Consider the following 17,617-nt stretch of genomic DNA (forward strand, 5'->3'; position numbering starts at 1 on the left):
GAGGGAGATGTAGAGAAAAGGAGTTAGAGAGGAAGGAAGAGAGCGAGAGAGCTAGAGGCAGGTCCTCCCCTGTAAATTGGCTTTAAAACACTCTGTTAATGGAGTCTCTCGCATCGGCAGTATGATTCCACTCAACACAGAGGCATTTACTGAAAGGAGTAAGGGAGGGGGGGAAAAAACGAGATAATTCTGTGGATGTAATTGTATACACTCTCTCTCCCTGCATCGTTCTCTCTCTCCCTCCCCCTGCATCTCTCTCTCTCTCCCTGCTTCTCTCTCGTTCTCTCGCTCTCCTGCTAACGTGTGTGGCCCATTGTGTATATTATCCATAAAACCCAGGACCTCCTGATAAATAGTGCTGTTTGTAAAGTTGTGCTCTATCAATCACCCGTCTGTGGTGGTTAGTGTGTGTGTCCGTGTGTTGGTGCCTGAGTGGCCGTGTGTTGGTGCCTGTGTGTCTGTGTTGGTGTCTGTGTTGGTGCCTGGTTGTCCGTGCATTGGTGCCTGTGTGTCCATGTGTTAGTGGGCGCTGTTGCGCCTTCTTCACAACGCTGTCTGTGTGGGTGGACCATTTCAGTTTGTTCGTGATGTGTACGCCGAGGAACTTAAAACTTTCCACCTTCTCCACTACTGTCCCGTCGATGTGTATAGGGGGGTGCTCCCTCTGCTGTTTCCTGAAGTCCATGATCATCTCCTTTGTTTTGTTGATATTGAGTGTGAGGTTATTTTCCTGACACCACACTCCGAGGGCCCTCACCTCCTCCCTGTAGGCGGTCTCGTTGTTGTTGGTAATCAAGCCTACCACTGTAGTGTCATCYGCAAACTTGATGATTGAGTTGGAGGCGTGCATGGCCAYGCAGTCATGRGTGAACAGGGAGTACAGGAGAGGGCTGAGAACGCACCCTTGTGGGGCCCCAGTGTTGAGGATCAGTGGGGTGGAGATGTTGTTTCCTACCCTCACCACCTGGGGGCGGCCTTTCAGAGAGTCCAGGACGCAGTTGCACAGGGCGGGGTCGAGACCCAGGGTCTGCTTACTGCCCCAATAGGAGGTGATATAGATACTTTTGTATATACTTATACTTGCGTACTATTGTTTGTGCAGATGAACGTGGTACCTTCAGGCGTTTGGAAATTGCTCCCAAGGATGAACCAGACTTGTGGAGGTCTACAAATTTTTTTCTGATGTCTTGGCTGATTTCTTTTGATTTTCCCATGATGTCAAGCAAAGAGGCACTGAGTATGAAGGTAGACCTTGAAATACATCCACAGGTACACCTCCAATTGATCAAATGATGTCAATTAGCCTATCAGAAGCTTCTAAAGCCATGACATCATTTTCTGGAATTTTCCAAGCTGTTTAAAGGCACAGTCAACTTAGTGTATGTAAACTTCTGACCCACTGGAATTGTCTGTAAACAGTTGTTGGAAAAATGACTTGTGTCATGCACACAGTAGATGTCCTATCCGACTTGCCAAAACTATAGTTTGTTAACAAGAAATGTGTGGAGTGGTTGAAAAACGAGTTTTAATGACTCCAACCTAAGTGTATGTAAACTTCCGACTTCAACTGTGCAGTATAAGTGTTGACCTCTTTGCAGTATGATAGTGACTGCCCCTGCATTCTCCATCAGTGATATATAGTATAAGGGTTGAGACTTCTTTGCAGTTTGATAGTGACTGCCCCTGCATTCTCCATCGGTGATCAATAAACACCACTCCGGGGTGCCGCACGGCTCTGATGCTGACGAGGGGCTCAGTCGATTGTTGTTTTTTCATCCGTACTCACAAATCTCCTAAAAGCAGTTATCACTCCCCACGACAGCGGCCTGTGCTGCGGCGCTCTGCCTTGCTGCCAGACCTGTCTTTGGCCCTGCAGTTTATCAGTGTGCCTGGCTGCGTGTCTGGCTTGGCCCGGACCCACCACAGTGAGCCAAAAGCTCAGCTAAATAATTAAACTGCTTCTTTCTGGCTCCTGCTTCGCTATGTGCCGCCTGCGATACGGACAGGACTCAATAACCATAGCCGCCTCCTCATTTCAGTGATTTCAGAGAGGCTAAATAAATAAATGTCATTATTGTCTTACATAAGAGCCAAACAGAAAGCGGTGAGAGCAGCGGAGATAGATTTGGCTGAGGAGCTATCTTAGGAGGTGATTTGGGGAAGAGAGACCGGGACACAAGGACAGGTTGTGAACTTACTTCTACTGGGTCTGTGACTTGGCTTTGCGTCTGTGACTGTGCGTCTGCTTGTGCCTTAATCTCGGTTAAACCAAAGCTAAAATCTTACTTAATGTGTTAGTCCATTATGGTCCCCAGGAGCACTGTCACACACACACACATGCACAGACATACGCTAAGCACACACACACACACAGTCCACCCTCTATCCATCTATCCGCTTTGATCTCTCGTTAACTCTGTGGGGAGAAAAGACAGCAGAGTCCTTTTGAGAAGTACCGGGCTTTTCATTAAACTTAATACAATCTGAGCACCATCCAGGAATGTCCTATTCAGTGTGAGGAGAGCATTTCGTCGTGGTACAATTGAATCAATGGGTCTTTGGTTTACCTTGGTGCAGGTGCTTGAATCCATAGAACTGGACTTTGCGTAAGTGGTCGGCTTGAAAGGCCTTGTACTTCCTGAAGAGGATGCTTTAACACATGGACCCGTCATTTTCTAAACGTTGTGCATTTCTGCCGCTGGCCTTGCTTCTTTAGAGAGGCTGTTAATTGTTCAGATGTCTTTGAGTCTTCTGAGGGGCCTCTTTTGATGCTGTTTTGAATGTGACTTGAAATATTTAGACACACAGACATTGTACCCCCTTCATTCTGAAGTGCCCCTACCTGTGTTAGTAAAGTGATTTCTGCAGCAGCTTGTGAGATGTGTGTAATTAAGGTCTATTAAGCTCATTAGTGGAATATAAATGATAGCCAACAGCTGGTCATTAGAATGTTTAAGTCCTTARTGAAGGACTCTCACCAGCCAGTCACCAGGGAGGTGGTTTTGAGTACTGGCTTATTCTACACATTAGGTAGGACACTGAATACCAATGAGTTGTCCTATAGAATATTCTCTGGTCCTCTGGAAGTCCATATACTCTATTATGTACCATTATATGCAGCACTTTACACTGTGCCCAACCTCAATATCCAAATTTCTCGCATTTGCGATTCTAGGATGTATGACAATTAAATTAACACTGTGCCTCTGACTAAACTAGTCAACAAACAACATGTCCTTGTACATTCAAATGCTCCCACATACACTACAAAAGTATGTGAACACCTGCTCGTCGAACATCTCATTCCAAAATCATAGGCATTAATATGGAGTTGGTCCCCCTTTTGCTGCTGTAACAGCCACCACTCTTCTGGGAAGGTTTTCCACTAGATGTTGGAACATTGCTGCGGGGACTTGCTTCCATTCAGCCACAAGCATTAGTGAGGTTGGGCATTAGGCCTGGCTCGCTGTCGGCATTCCAATTCATCCCAAAGGTGTTCGATTGGGTTGAGGTCAGGGCTTTGTGCAGGCCAGTCAAGTTCTTCCACTCCAATCTCGACACACCATTTCTGTATGGACCTTGCTTTGTGCATGGGGTCATTGTCATGCTGAAACAGGAAAGGGCCTTCCCCTAAGTTGGAAGCACAGAATCGTCTAGAATGTCATTATATGCTGTAGCGTTAAGATTTCACTTCACTGGAACTAAGTGGCCTAGCCCAAACCATGAAAAACAGTCCCAGACCAAACTTTACAGAGTCCAATGCCTGAGATCTTTACACCACTCCAGCCAATGCTTGGCGTTGCACATGGTGGTCTTAGGCTTGTGTGCGGCTACTCGGCCATGGAAACCCATTTCMTTAAACTGCTGACTAACAGTTCTTGAGCTGATGTTGCTGCCAGAGGCAGTTTGGAACACGGTAGTGAGTGTTGCAACTGAGGACAGACGATTTTTACACAATGTGCGCTTCAGCACTCGGCGATCCCATTCTGTGAGCACTTCGCGGCTGAGCCTTTGGTGCTCCTAGATGTTTCCACTTCACAATAACAGCACTTACAGTTGACCGGGGCAACTGTAGCAGGGCAGAAATTTGACGAACTGACTTGTTGGAAAGGTGCCACGTTGAAAGTCACTGAGCTCTACGGTACGGGCCATTCTACTGCCAATGTTTGTCTATGGAGATTGCATGGCTGTGTGCTCGATTTTATACACCTGTCAGCAACGAGTGTGGCTGAAATAGCCGAATCCACTAATTTGAAGGGGTCCACATACTTTTGGCCATCTATATACTGAACAAAAACATAAATGCAACATCTTAAGTGTTGGTCCCATGTTTCATGAGCTGAAATAAAAGATCCCAGAAATGTTCCATACGGACAAAAAGCGTATTTCTCTCAAATTCTGTGCATAAATTTGTTTACATCCGTGTTAGTGAGCATTTCTCCAAGATAATCCATCCACCTGACAGGTGTGGCATATCAAAAAGCTGATTAAACAGCATGATCATTACACAGGTGCACCTTGTGCTGGAGACAATAAAAGGCCACTCTAAAATGTGTGGTTTTGTCACACAACACAAAGCCACAGATGTCTCAAGTTTTGAGGGAGCGTGCAATTGGCATGCTGACTGCAGAAATGTCCACCAGAGCTGTTGCCAGATAATTAAATGTTGATTTCTCTACCGTAAGCTGCCTCCAACGTTGTTTTAGAGAATTTGGCAGTACGTTCAACCGGCCTCACAATCGCGGACCACGTGTAATCACGCCAGCCCAGCTTCTTCACCTGCGGAATCGCCCCTACCACGCCTACCATCTAGACCCCTTTTTGATACAGAAATAAAACCCTGGAACAGAAACACATTTGTTATTTGCAGAAGGGTGGAATTGCGTTAAATAAAATAATTAATTTCCAACCAGGGACTGTAGTAACGCCTCTTGCACTGAGATGCAGTGCCTTAGACCGCTACGTCCATGTGTGTGTGTTAACTATTTAACTGTACTAGAATGCTTAAAAGGCCGCAAAAAAATGTAATGTAATTTATTGGTATCGTTTTTGGGGCAAGGAAAATATCCTGATAATACCAGGTTCTGACCAATAGATAACACTGTTCTGCTATTAGGTGTTACTTTTTTAAAGAATACCTCTCCATTGTTAAAGGGATAGTTCACCTAAATTACAAATACATGTTGTTTTCTAACTGTAATCAGTCTATGGAGCAGGTATGACAGCAACCCATGCTTTGGTTTTGTTTACCTGGCCACTGTTTCAAATGCTAACATTTTAGCGTTAATGGCACAAATCCAATGTAAGTCGGTGGTACTTATATTAGCATTTTTGCGCTTCATATCCAATTCATGGGAACCGGTTAATAACATTATTTTACATTTCAATTTTTTTTTCAGTCCCACAAGAAAACGCCATCAAGGCGCATATGCAAAGCACTCACTGTCACTCAGAAGCTTCTCTTTCCTGTGTCTGCCTGCCATCTAGTTTTCTAGGCTATTTAAGGATACTATAATTATCCCGTTTCACATTGGATTTATTTACAACAACTAAGGTAAGATGTGATTTGAATTCTGGTGCCGCTTGCGCACACAAGGTTGTTAGCTAGCTCTGGTCCAAAGAGTTGAGCTAGCCCCGGCGTTGAGCCAACTTTCCGACGTTCGTCCTTGTTAGGATACAATTATTAGATTCAGTGAAGTAATGATAGGCCTACTGAAATCCTAAACACATTGTAATGCATGTCTTATCATGATGCCCATCGCTTTAAGCCAAGCCTCCTCCATGTCCAGCCCTATCTCTTGCGCTCTCCCCACCCCGTAGCATTTCAGTCACATCTCGCTCCCTACACTTGTCTATCAAGCATACAAACAGCTAGCTTGCCTGGTTCATAGAAAGCTGCTCTATCTGCACTGATTGGTGGAGTAATTTAATGAGCTAAATGTAAAAACTGTTGATTTCACAAGTTAAAAAAGGAACTATATAAACCAGTACTTTTTTATTCTGGTTCAAACCGGTTCAGAATTTTATTATGCTGGTCGGAACAGTGGAACAGAATGAAAAACATATTGGTTCTGTTCAGAATGAAATGACACACAGCAGATTGTTAAATAGAATTACTCGCTGATTAAAAGTGTAAGTGTGTTCCTCTTGCTCCTCTGAGCTGATGCTTTCAATACTGTTGCCCCTGGCGACACCTTCACATTCACACACTGTAATGTTCACAGAGTGGTGTGCCCTTCTCTCTCACTTGGTCCTCGCTATCTTTCTGTCTCTTCCTCTCGATCTCTCTCTGTGGCCATATCACTTATTCTCTGTGTCTCACTGCACTCCCCTCTCATCTGGTTTCCTCTCTCTCTCTCTCTCTCTCTCTGCCTCTCTCTCTCTCTCTGCCTCTCTCTACTTCTCTCTCTCTACCTTCAGCTCCACTAAATCCTTCTGTTGTTTCTTTCTCTGCCCCACAGGGTCTGATGATTCTGCTGCAGAACCTACCCACCATGCACTGGGGCAACGAGGAGGTCAGCGTGCTCCTGGCCGAGGCCTACAGGCTGAAGTTTGCCTTCGCTGATGCCCCCAACCACTACAAGAGATGAGTGTGGCCCATGTGGCCCCTGACAGTTAGCTACTGAACCCCTGACAGAGGCCCCCTGGAGGACGGATGGACCCCCCCCTCGACTTTCTTGTCCCTCGGCAGTCCACGACCATTGCTACTAGTAGATTAAAACAAAAACAACATTTAGGTCCCAAATGCCACCCTATTCTCTACAAAGTGCATTACTTTTGACCAGAGCCCCAAGTAGTGCACTATGTAGCGAATAGGGTGCCATTTGGGAAGCATCCAACCAGTGCTTCTTGGTATGTGTGTACCGTTCCAACCGACTGTTCTTCTTAACTCCTCTTCTCTTTGTTCTTAACAATGAAATTACATTTGTGCAACACTGCAACAACATCAATGCCTGTCCCATTGAAGTAGACCCCAACCAACCAAGAAAGACCTCCAGTCAGTATGATAATGGAGATCTTGCTGCAGACCCATGGATGACTGTTCTAGACAGTCCTGTACTGTACTGTTTGTCCCTGACTGGCCACAGCAGCCTCAACATGTCCCAAGACCTAATGAATTAATTGTAGGCTTGAACTAACCCAGTGTGGGGGGGGGGGAGCGAGACCTTCTGTACTAGGTTGATATCTGTCACTTTTAATTCCTAAGGAAACTGAGGACACACACGTCATCATTCTAGTCATCCCGAGCTGGCATCGAGCTCTTCTCTCATCTCCACGCTCCATGCTTTCAGTTCAAGACAAGCGGTCAATCCCCCAGAGACAAGTGGGTTTTTAGTTCAAAACAGAAACACATTCACTTAAAAGGCAATAATTAGCTAATAGGGAGATCAGAAAGTATGTATTATTATGGGTGGTTTCATTCTGACTCTGACATGGTCCGCAGGGCTGGGTCTAATAATATAACGTCTAACAACACTCTCTGAACTCTACTGTATTATGTCAGATATTTGTCGGTTGGCTGAGGGAGGGACGAGTGTCGCGTGACTCTGCCTGACGTACGATCGTCTCTGAACCTAGGACTCACTACCTAACTCGATCAGTCTATTAGTTAGACACGTTGGCACAGCACCATGCAGTGGTGAGCAGTCACCTTTTAGGCCAGGAGATTTCCTAGTTAGGTCACATGGTCTGAAAAAAAAAACTCCAGGCCGTAGCCCTTTACACTCGTAACTGGTTGATAATGGCAGATTTGGGCACTAGTAAACAACTACATTGGAACGCAGTGGCTGTACAGTAACGTGCTATACATGTCAGAGCTCTGGCTCTGCGCTTCACAGCGCTGTATGGGTTTTTGACTGACAGCCGTTCTGAACTTGAGCACCTCGTGCGACCTTGTTGTGAATGAGAATGTGTTTTCAGTCAATTTACCGGCTAAAACAAAAAATTGCTGTAAATCTTTGAAAGATGAGGCATTGAGGATTATAATAAATACAGTTTTGTCATGCAAGCAAGACAAACACCCATGAGTTCAAATATGCACTTCACATTTCCATATCATAAAACTCATGTCATATATAGTGTCAATGTTCATGATCACTATGTTTGATATACAGTTACAAGATGGCATGGTGTCATACACTGCGTTGTTCTGACCAGAATGAGCCTATGTTTGTCTACTGTGAAGAGAATTTGCCACGGCAGACACACTTGAATGCACTCAAGACTCCTTTCTTTGCACACCAAGATTATCATCTGTTTCCCTGAATTGCATTGTGAAAGCAAGTAATATCGCATTTTATAACTTAGCTAGTCATTTTGGCAATAGAACAAGCTTTCAAATGATGCCCACCTGACTCAGATTGCGATTTATAATGGACCGTTGTTGGATTGCGTAAACAACAACAGTAATTGTGTGATGACGGGAATGCAGGGTTGTGTTCCAAACAAAACAACTACAAGTGTATTTGCGCTAGTTCCTTAACGGCACAGCTAGGAGAGCTCATAAAGGCACCTTATAGATGAAGACATAATGCTTTGAAATTACCTAGGAACTGTGGACACTGGAGAGGTATGTGGCCACAAGGAGACACCAGTTAGTCCTCTCACTCAAACCCTTGTAATCGTTTTGTCTTATGTTGCACCTACCCCACATTGTCCAGGAATGTTCTTATCATGTTACTGAAAAAATCCAGAGTATTTTCTGATTTTGTTACCAACAAATGCAGTGAAAGTACAGTAAATGTAGAACGCACGTGAAATCAAGTGTAATCATTTTCTCATAAACTCCTAACGGTTCCCTTTCAATTGCTACCATGGTCATGCATATGCTTTTCATATTTCTTCTGTAAGAAACATTTCAATTTAGCCCTATCCATATAGTCCAATTTCCACGAGTGTAAAGGGTTACAAATGACTCCCCAAAACACAGAAATAGGGAACGTGAGTTTAGTTTTTTTCTGGTCAGGCTGCGTGGTCAGGCAAAACTCCTGGACTATGACAATTTGTCATAGGGCCCATAGTTAGATTTTTGGAAAAGATAAACTAAATTGCTGACACGGGTCATTGTACCCTGTGTTCGTTATTCAGTCTATTCATAAACACTTACTGACTGAGGGTGTTAGGGTGTGATACATTAACTCTCTCCATTTGCCTTAATTTGACTGCTTAGGTTTTTTATTTGATGTACCAAACATGAGGTAGCAACTAGCAAGGTTGCCTGAGGTAGCAACTACCACCACCATTTTGGTGTAGAGCCCTCAAACTCAACTCAGTTCCACACCTGTTTTTCATTGTTCCCCTCTAATCAGGGACTGATTTAGACGTCGGACAACAGGTGGGTGCAATTAATTATCAGGTAGAACAGAGAGACAGCAGGCTCTGCMCCACGTGGGGTTAAGAGTTGTATACCCCTTGTGTAGAGGATTGCTATATGATGTTGAAATGATATGTACAACTTGTATCATCAAGAACATCCTGTCAGGTAACAGTGAATACCAATAATTGTTGCATGAACCCCTCGATGATGTGTGTTGTTGATATGTGGGTTGGGAGTGTATGTATAGATGGGGCAGCTTAATACTCTCAGTATTTGAACCTCCTCAGCTTCTTTTGATCATGTCGGTAACGCTTTTGCGCTCCATGTCAGCTCCAGGCCCAATTTCCTATTCTCACATTGATTAGAAATGAAAAAAACTACACTTGATAAAAGTACATTTTCTTCCCTTTTTTTGTACGAAATATATTATTTGGAATCAGCTTTAAAAATCAGTCTCTCTACCTTTTTTCTATACTGTTTACATGAGCCTATTAAGTTGTGCCTAATGTAGAGATAGCAGATCATCATAGATATTTATTTTACCTTCATTTAAGCTCTGCAAATGAAACGAGAACGTTTATTCAGTTGATGCATTCACTCTCTAAGCCATGACAGTGATTGCATCCAAAATGGCCCCCTATTTCCTATATAGCGCACTACTTTATGGGCTCTGGTCGAAAGTAGTGCACTGTATAGGGAATAGGGTGCCATTTGGGACGCAAACCCATGTGAGCACAGAATCACATCAGTAAGTCTAGCAGCTGCCTTCTCTGGTATCCTTATGTGTTTCAACTTGGTCTGATGTTCCCAACAAACCTTACAGACACACCTTCTGTAAAAGTCACAAGCCCTTCGTTATCATGGTTACTGTGGTGACCAGGTGTCCGTCCGCTGGCTGGAGCCCTCGGACACACATACTGGACATTTGCAGTCAGCATCTCATGGGGCATGACCTAACATGTTTGGTCTCCCTCCTAAAGCTTTTTTTTTTAGGGTTGAATTTCACTCTCTCTTTTGTTTTCTTTTCAGAGATGTTCAAATGTTTCTGACCAAACTAAGACTGGTCCTCTTTCCCTTCTGACTAAGACATCTGAAAGTGTGAATTTCATACAGTGGAGAGGGATTGTGATTATTTTTTTTTWWTTATTTTTTTATGTATGTGTACAGAGCAAATGAATTTTGAAACAAAGATCTGTAAATAGAAAACTGTAAATAAATGCTATATATGACCAAACTGTTTGTATATATTCATGGATGTTGTACTATAATATCAAATCTGAATATCATGCTTCAATATATACGACTCCGCGTTGCGTCTTGCATAAGAACAGCCCTAGCCGTGATGTATTGGCCATATACCACACCCTCTTGGGCCTTATTGCTATTATAAACTGGTTACCAACGTAATTAGAGCAGTAAAAATACATGTTTTGTCATACCCGTGGTTTACTTAAGCAATAAGACACGAGGGGGGTGTGGAATATGGCCAATATCCTACGGCTTAGGGATGTTTTTGGGCACCACGCAATGCCCTTTGCCGTGGTATATTGGCCATATACCACAAATCCCTGAGGTGCATTATTGCTATTATAAACTGGTTACCAACGTAATTAGAACAGTAAAAATAAATGTTTTGTCAAACCCGTGGTTTACGGTCTGATATAACACGGCTGTCAGCCAATTAGCATTCAGGGCTCGAACCAACATTTTATAAGATTAGAAGTGTATATATTCAACAACAGAACTACCCAGTGGTTTCAAGTCTCCATACCACACAATGAAAACATGAAAATTACAAGTATTTACGTTGTTATTTAAATGACTTTCACCTCAGCTGAGGGCACTTAAACCCAGGCATGCCTAGCAACTGCATAAATAAGCGCTGTAATAGCTTCTACATTGTTTACCTAGACTGTTGCATTAGTAACTTCTGTATTATATGCATGAGGCTGCTGCTCCCCACACAGACGCACGCACACGCACTGCCTTGGCTGGTAAACAGGTTTGTTGTGATCCTGTGAAGTGGTGGTGGTAATTAGGCCCTTTTCATGTGTGGAGGGAGTCCCTCGTTCTCTATCTCTCTTTTTCCCCTCCCTCTCTCTCATTAAGCTAACTGATGTTCACAGTAGCAGGAATTAAAAAGTCATTAGAATCACCTGTATTTCCTGAGTCGCTCACACATGGTACAGGTGGCATGGGCCTGTAGAAGAGATGGGACTCACAATGACCCCCTTTTACGGAGGTAGATTCGGGTGTAGGCGGCACGTCACTGCTTGATAGCAGAGAGAATATAGAGTTTGGCAAACGTTGTTTGAGAAATATGATGGCTCAAATAACACCCTACAGTGGTACTAATTTGTACAGTGGTAATAGGAAGTCATTTGGGATTTTTACCTTCGAATTAAAATTGTGCGCATGTTAAGAGTGTTTGGAGTGTTTGTATGGATTAGTCTGAACCTGTAGCTGCTGTATGTCTATGCTCTACATGCTGTAGCTATGTCTAAGATGTCTCCATAGAGACCGCCGTGCACAGAGAGCTGTCCATACTGTACAGTACACAAGGTTGCCATGGTTATCATCAGTGAACTCTGCTTTAGTGCTCCTCCAGTCTGTAATGAATAATAATATTAATTATACAGTGGGGCAAAAAAGTATTTAGTCAGCCACCAATTGTGCAAGTTCTCCCGCTTAAAAAGATGAGAGAGGCCTGTAATTTTCATCATAGGTACACTTCAACTATGACAGACAAAATGAGAAAAAAAAATACAGAAATCACATTGTAGGATTTTTAATGAATTATATTTGCAAATTATGGTGGAAAATAAGTATTTGGTCACCTACAAACAAGCAAGATTTCTGGCTCTCACAGACCTGTAACTTCTTCTTTAAGAGGCTCCTCTGTCCTCCACTCGTTACCTGTATTAATGGCACCTGTTTGAACTTGTTATCAGTATAAAAGACACCTGTCCACAACCTCAAACAGTCACACTCCAAACTCCACTATGGCCAAGACCAAAGAGCTGTCAAAGGACACCAGAAACAAAATTGTAGACCTGCACCAGGCTGGGAAGACTGAATCTGCAATAGGTAAACAGCTTGGTTGAAGAAATCAACTGTGGGAGCAATTATTAGGAAATGGAAGACATACAAGACCACTAATAATCTCCCTCGATCTGGGGCTCCACGCAAGATCTCACCCCGTGGGGTCAAAATGATCACAAGAACGGTAAGAAAAAATCTCAGAACCACACGGGGGACCTAGTGAATGACCTGCAGAGAGCTGGGACCAAAGTAACAAAGCCTACCATCAGCAAGGGCATTGAAGATGAAACGTGGCTGGGTCTTTCAGCATGACAATGATCCCAAACACACTGCCCGGGCACGAAGGAGTGGCTCGTAAGAAGCATTTCAAGGTCCTGGAGTGGCCTAGCCAGTCTCCAGATCTCAACCCCATAGAAAATCTTTGGAGGGAGTTGAAAGACCGTGTTGCCAGCAACAGCCCCAAACATCACTGCTCTAGAGGAGTCTGCATGGAGGAATGGGCCAAAATACCAGCAACAGTGTGTGAAAACCTTGTGAAGACTTACAGAAAACGTTTGACCTCTGTCATTGCCAACAAAGGGTATATAACAAAGTATTGAGAAACTTTTGTTAATGACCAAATACTTATTTTCCACCATAATTTGCAAATAAATTCATAAAAAATCCTACAATGTGATTTTCTGGATTTTTTTTCCTCATTTTGTCTGTCATAGTTGAAGTGTACCTATGATGAAAATTACAGGCCTCTCTCATCTTTTTAAGTGGGAGAACTTGCACAATTGGTGGCTGACTAAATACTTTTTTGCCCACTGTAGCTGTGAGCAGCAATGAACAGGGTTCACAGGATGACAGAAAGGGCACGCGATCAGTTGGATAAAAAAGCAAGCCCTCTATAATGTAGGAATTTTTTTCCTTTATGTGCAGTCATGGGTGCATTCGGAAAGTATTCAGACCCCTTGACTTTCTCCACATTTTGTTACAATACAGCCTTATTCTGAAAATGGATGAAATTTTATTTTTTTCTCATCAATCTACACACAATACCCCATAATGAAAAAGCAAACAGGTTTTTAGACATTTTTGCAAATGTATATAAAAAGACCTTATTTACTTAAGTATTCAGACTCTGCTATTCGACTCAATTGGTCAGGTAGGTGACCAGGAACCCGATGGTCACTGACAGAGCTCCAGAGTTCCTCTGTGGAGATGGGAGAACCTTCTTAACGGACAACCATCTCTGTAGCACTCCACCAATCAGGCCGTTATGGTAGAGTGGCCAGACAGGAGCCACTCCTCAGTAAAAGGCAAATGACAGCCCGCTTGGAGTTTGCTAAAAGGCACCAAAAGAACTCAGACCATGAGAAACAAGATTCTCTGGTCTATTGAAACCAAGATTGAACTCTTTGGCCTGAATGCCAAGTGTCACATCTGGAGGAAACCTGGCACCATCCCTAAGGTGAAGCATAGTGGTGGCAGCATCATGCTGTGGAGATATTTTTCAGCGGCAGGTCCTGGGAGACGAGGCCAGATCGAGGGAAAGATGAACGGAGCAAAGTACAGAGAGATCCTTGATGAAAACCTCCTCCAGAGCGCTCAAGACCTCCGACTGGGGCAAAGGTTCACCTTCCAATAGGACAAAGACCCTAAGCACACAGTCAACATAACGCAGGAGTGGCTTCGGGACAAATCTCTGAATGTCCTTGAGTGGCCCAGGCAGAGCCCGGACTTGAACCCAATCGAACATCTCTGGAGAGACCTGAAAATAGCTGTGCAGCGACGCTCTCCATCCAACCTGACAGAACTTGAGAGGATCGGTTGAGAGGAATGGGAGAAACTCCCCAAATATAGGTGTGCCAGCTTGTAGCATCTTCCCAAGAAGATCAGGCTGTAATCTCTGCCAAAGGTGCTTCAACAAAGTGCTGAATAAACAGTCTGAATACTTATGTAAATGTATTAAAATATTTTTTCACATTCTATGACCTGTTTTTGCTTAATCATTATGGGCTATTGTTATGTAGATTGTGTGTGTGTGGGGGGGGGGGCACTGTGGAGTGGATTTTACAGTGGTTTAAATGGGCACATATTTTTTTTAAAGTTAAGACATGTACCATGGGCCTACATTCCACATTTGGTGTCATTTGGTCCTATGGTTCATGCAAATAAGATTTTAAAGTATTGTTAGCATATTAACGTCTGTCTTAATATGCATCTACAGTGTGGCAATCTTTGAATGCATCAACGGCATTATCTCAAACTCGTTAGGGACTATTGTGATGAGTCCAAATACCACATTTGGAGTGAATTTGACTTAGTCCATGAAGGTTTTTTATTATTATTTTAAGCATTAGCGTTACGTGGTCAAAAAAAGGAGTTTCCTTAAACTTAACATGGTTCATCATGGTAAAGTATTTGATTAGCCTACAACGTTTCTAGTTGATAAGCCATTGTGAAGTGGATTTAAATGGACATGTAAAATCGGCTTTCCAGATTTATCAAAAACCAATCCCTTAGCTTCTCTCGAACTAAGTTAAGAGATGGGCCTACAGATCGAATTTGGTATTATTTCGAATGGCTGATGGTTCATGAGGCATTTGGCTTAGGAAGGCCAGCATCCCGAGTCGCCTCTTCACTGTTGACGTTGAGACTGGTGTTTTGTGCTTACTATTTAATATAGCGGCCAGTTGAGGACTTGTGAGGTGTCTGTTTCTCAAACTAGACACACTAATGTACTTGTCCTCTTGCTCAGTTGTGCACCGGGGCCTCCCACTCCTCTTTCTATTCTGGTTAGAGCCAGTTTGCGCTGTTCTGTGAAGGGAGTAGTACACAGCATTGTACGAGATCTTCAGTTTCTTGGCAATTTCTCACATGGAATAGCCTTTATTTCTCAGAACAAGAATATACCGACGAGTTTCAGAAGAAAGTTCTTTGTTTCTAGCCATTTTGAGACTGTAATCGAACCCACAAATGCTGATGCTCCAAATACTCAACAAGTCTTAAGGCCAGTTTTATTACTTCTTTAATCAGCACAACAGTTTTCAGCTGTACTAACATAATTGCAAAAGGGTTTTCTAATGATCAATTAGCTTTTTAAGAAGATAAACTTGGATTAGCTAACACAACTTGCCATTGGAACACAGAAGAGATGGTTGCTGATAATGGGCCTCTGTATGCCTATGTAGATATTCCATAAAAAAACAGCCGTTTCCAGCTACTATAGTCATTTACAACATTAACAATGTCTACACTGTATTTCTTATCAATTTGATGTTGATTTAATGGACAAAAATGTGCTTTTCTTTCAAAAACAAGGAAATGTCTAAGTGACCCCAAACTTCTGAACGGTAGTGTAAATGGATGCATTATAATTCTGACCCATATGAGTGGCAGTTCGGAGCAAGGTGTTAGGGTTAAACTAAGCATAGTTTACAAATGTATCTGTCACGTTCCGTGACCCTTATTTCCTTTGTTTAGTCTTTGTTTAGTTGGTCAGGACGTGAGCTGGGTGGGCATTCTATGTTTTGTGTTTCTATGTTGGGTTTATTGTTTGGCCTAATATGGTTCTCAATCAGAGGCAGGTGTTGTCATTGTCTCTGATTGGGAACCATATTAAGGTAGGCTGTTTCTCACTGTTTGTTTGTGGGTGATTGTTCCTGTTCGTGTGTTTTAGTGTTTTATGCTCTCTCGTTCAAGACTGTAGCGTCGTTGGTTTCGTTTTGTTGATTGTTTTGTTCGTGTTAAAGTAAGTGTTCCAATAAATATGGAAACGTACCACGCTGCGCTTTGGTCCTCCTCTCTTCCACCTAACGACGAGCGTTACAGAATCCACCACCATAATCGGACCAAGCAGCGTGGTTATGGGCAGCAGCGACAGCAGCAGCAGGGCCCATTACGCAGGACTCGTGGACTTGGAGAAGGGATCTGGGCTATACAACCTTGGAGGAAATAGGCACTGGTCGATCGATCCAGAGAGAGTGCCGGAGCCCGCCTGGGATTCGTTGGAACAGTGCGAGAGGGATACAGGAGAATGGAGGAACGGAGACGTTATCAAGGTACGCGGCTAGCACGGAAGCCTGTGAAGCAGCCCCAAAGATTTCTTGGGGGGATAAAAGGGGTGTGGCGGAGTCAGGTAGGAGAACCTGCGCCAACTCCCCGTGCTTACCGTGGAGAGCGAGAGTACGGGCAGACACCGTGTTATGCGGAAGAGCGCACGGTGTCTCCTGTATGTGTGCTTAGCCCGGTGCGGTACATTCCAGCTCTACGTATCGGCCGGGCTAGATGGGCATCGAGCCAGGTGCCATGAAGCCGGCTCAACGTATCTGGCCTCCAGTACGTCTCCTCGGGCCGGTGTACATGGCACCAGCCTTACGCATGTGGCCCCGGTTCGCCAACACAGCCCAGTGCGGGTTATTCCACCTCCCCGCACTGGTCGGGCTACGGGAGCATTCAACCAGGTAAGGTTGGGCAGGCTCGGTGCTCAAGGGAGCCAGTACGCCTGCACGGTCCGGTATATCCGGCGCCACCTCCCGCCCCAGCCAGTACCACCAGTGCCAACACCACACACCAGGCTTCCAGTGTGTCTCCAGAGCCCTGTTTCTCCTCCCCCGCACTCGCCTTGTGGTGCGTTGCTCTAGCCCGGTACCACCAGTTCCGGCACCACGCACCAAGCCTCCTGTGCGTCTCCAGAGCCCTGTGCGCCCTGTTGCTGCTCCCCGCACTAGCCTTGAGGTGCGTGTCCTTAGCCCGGTACCACCAGTTTCGGCACCACGCACCAGCCTACTGTGCGCCTCAGCCGCCAGAGTCTGCCGTCTGCCCAGCGCCATCTGAGCTGCCCGTCTGTCCTGAGCCTTCCAAGCCGCCCGTCTGTCCTGAGCCTTCAAAGCCGCCCGTCTGTCCTGACCTTCAGAGCCGTCCGTCAGTCAGAGCCGCTAGAGCCGTCCGTCAGTCAGGAGCCGCTAGATCCGTCCGCCAGTCAGGAGCCGCCAGAGCCGCCCGCCAGTCAGGAGCGCCAGAGCCGCCCGCCAGTCAGGAGCCGCCAGAGCCGCCCGCAGACAGGCCCCAGAGCCGCCCGCCAGACAGGAGCCGCCAGAGCCGCCGCCAGACAGGAGCCGCCAGAGCCGCTCGCCAGACAGGAGCCGCCAGAGCCGCCCGCCAGAAGGAGCCGCCAGAGCGCCCGCCAGACAGGAGCAGCCAGAGCCCCCGCAGACAGGAGCCGCCCGTCAGCCATGACCTGCGAGAGCCGCCCGTCAGCCATGACCTGCC

General features: G+C 44.8%; 1 protein-coding gene across 2 annotated transcripts in view; it reads left to right on the plus strand.

Annotated features, from left to right (window-relative positions):
- Nucleotides 1-10,550, plus strand: part of LOC111951281 (TBC1 domain family member 22B) — a 205,656-nt gene extending 195,106 nt beyond the window's left edge. For both annotated transcript variants that reach the window (XM_023969344.2, XM_023969338.2), the window contains exon 14: nucleotides 6,462-10,550. In XM_023969344.2, coding sequence (XP_023825112.1) covers nucleotides 6,462-6,590 — 129 coding nt within the window. In that variant the 3' untranslated portion in view covers nucleotides 6,591-10,550. The remainder of the gene's footprint in view (nucleotides 1-6,461) is intronic.
- Nucleotides 10,551-17,617: the final 7,067 nt, after the last annotated feature.

This window comes from Salvelinus sp. IW2-2015, linkage group LG3 (genome assembly GCF_002910315.2).
Source record: "Salvelinus sp. IW2-2015 linkage group LG3, ASM291031v2, whole genome shotgun sequence".
NCBI lineage: Eukaryota > Metazoa > Chordata > Actinopteri > Salmoniformes > Salmonidae > Salvelinus > Salvelinus sp. IW2-2015.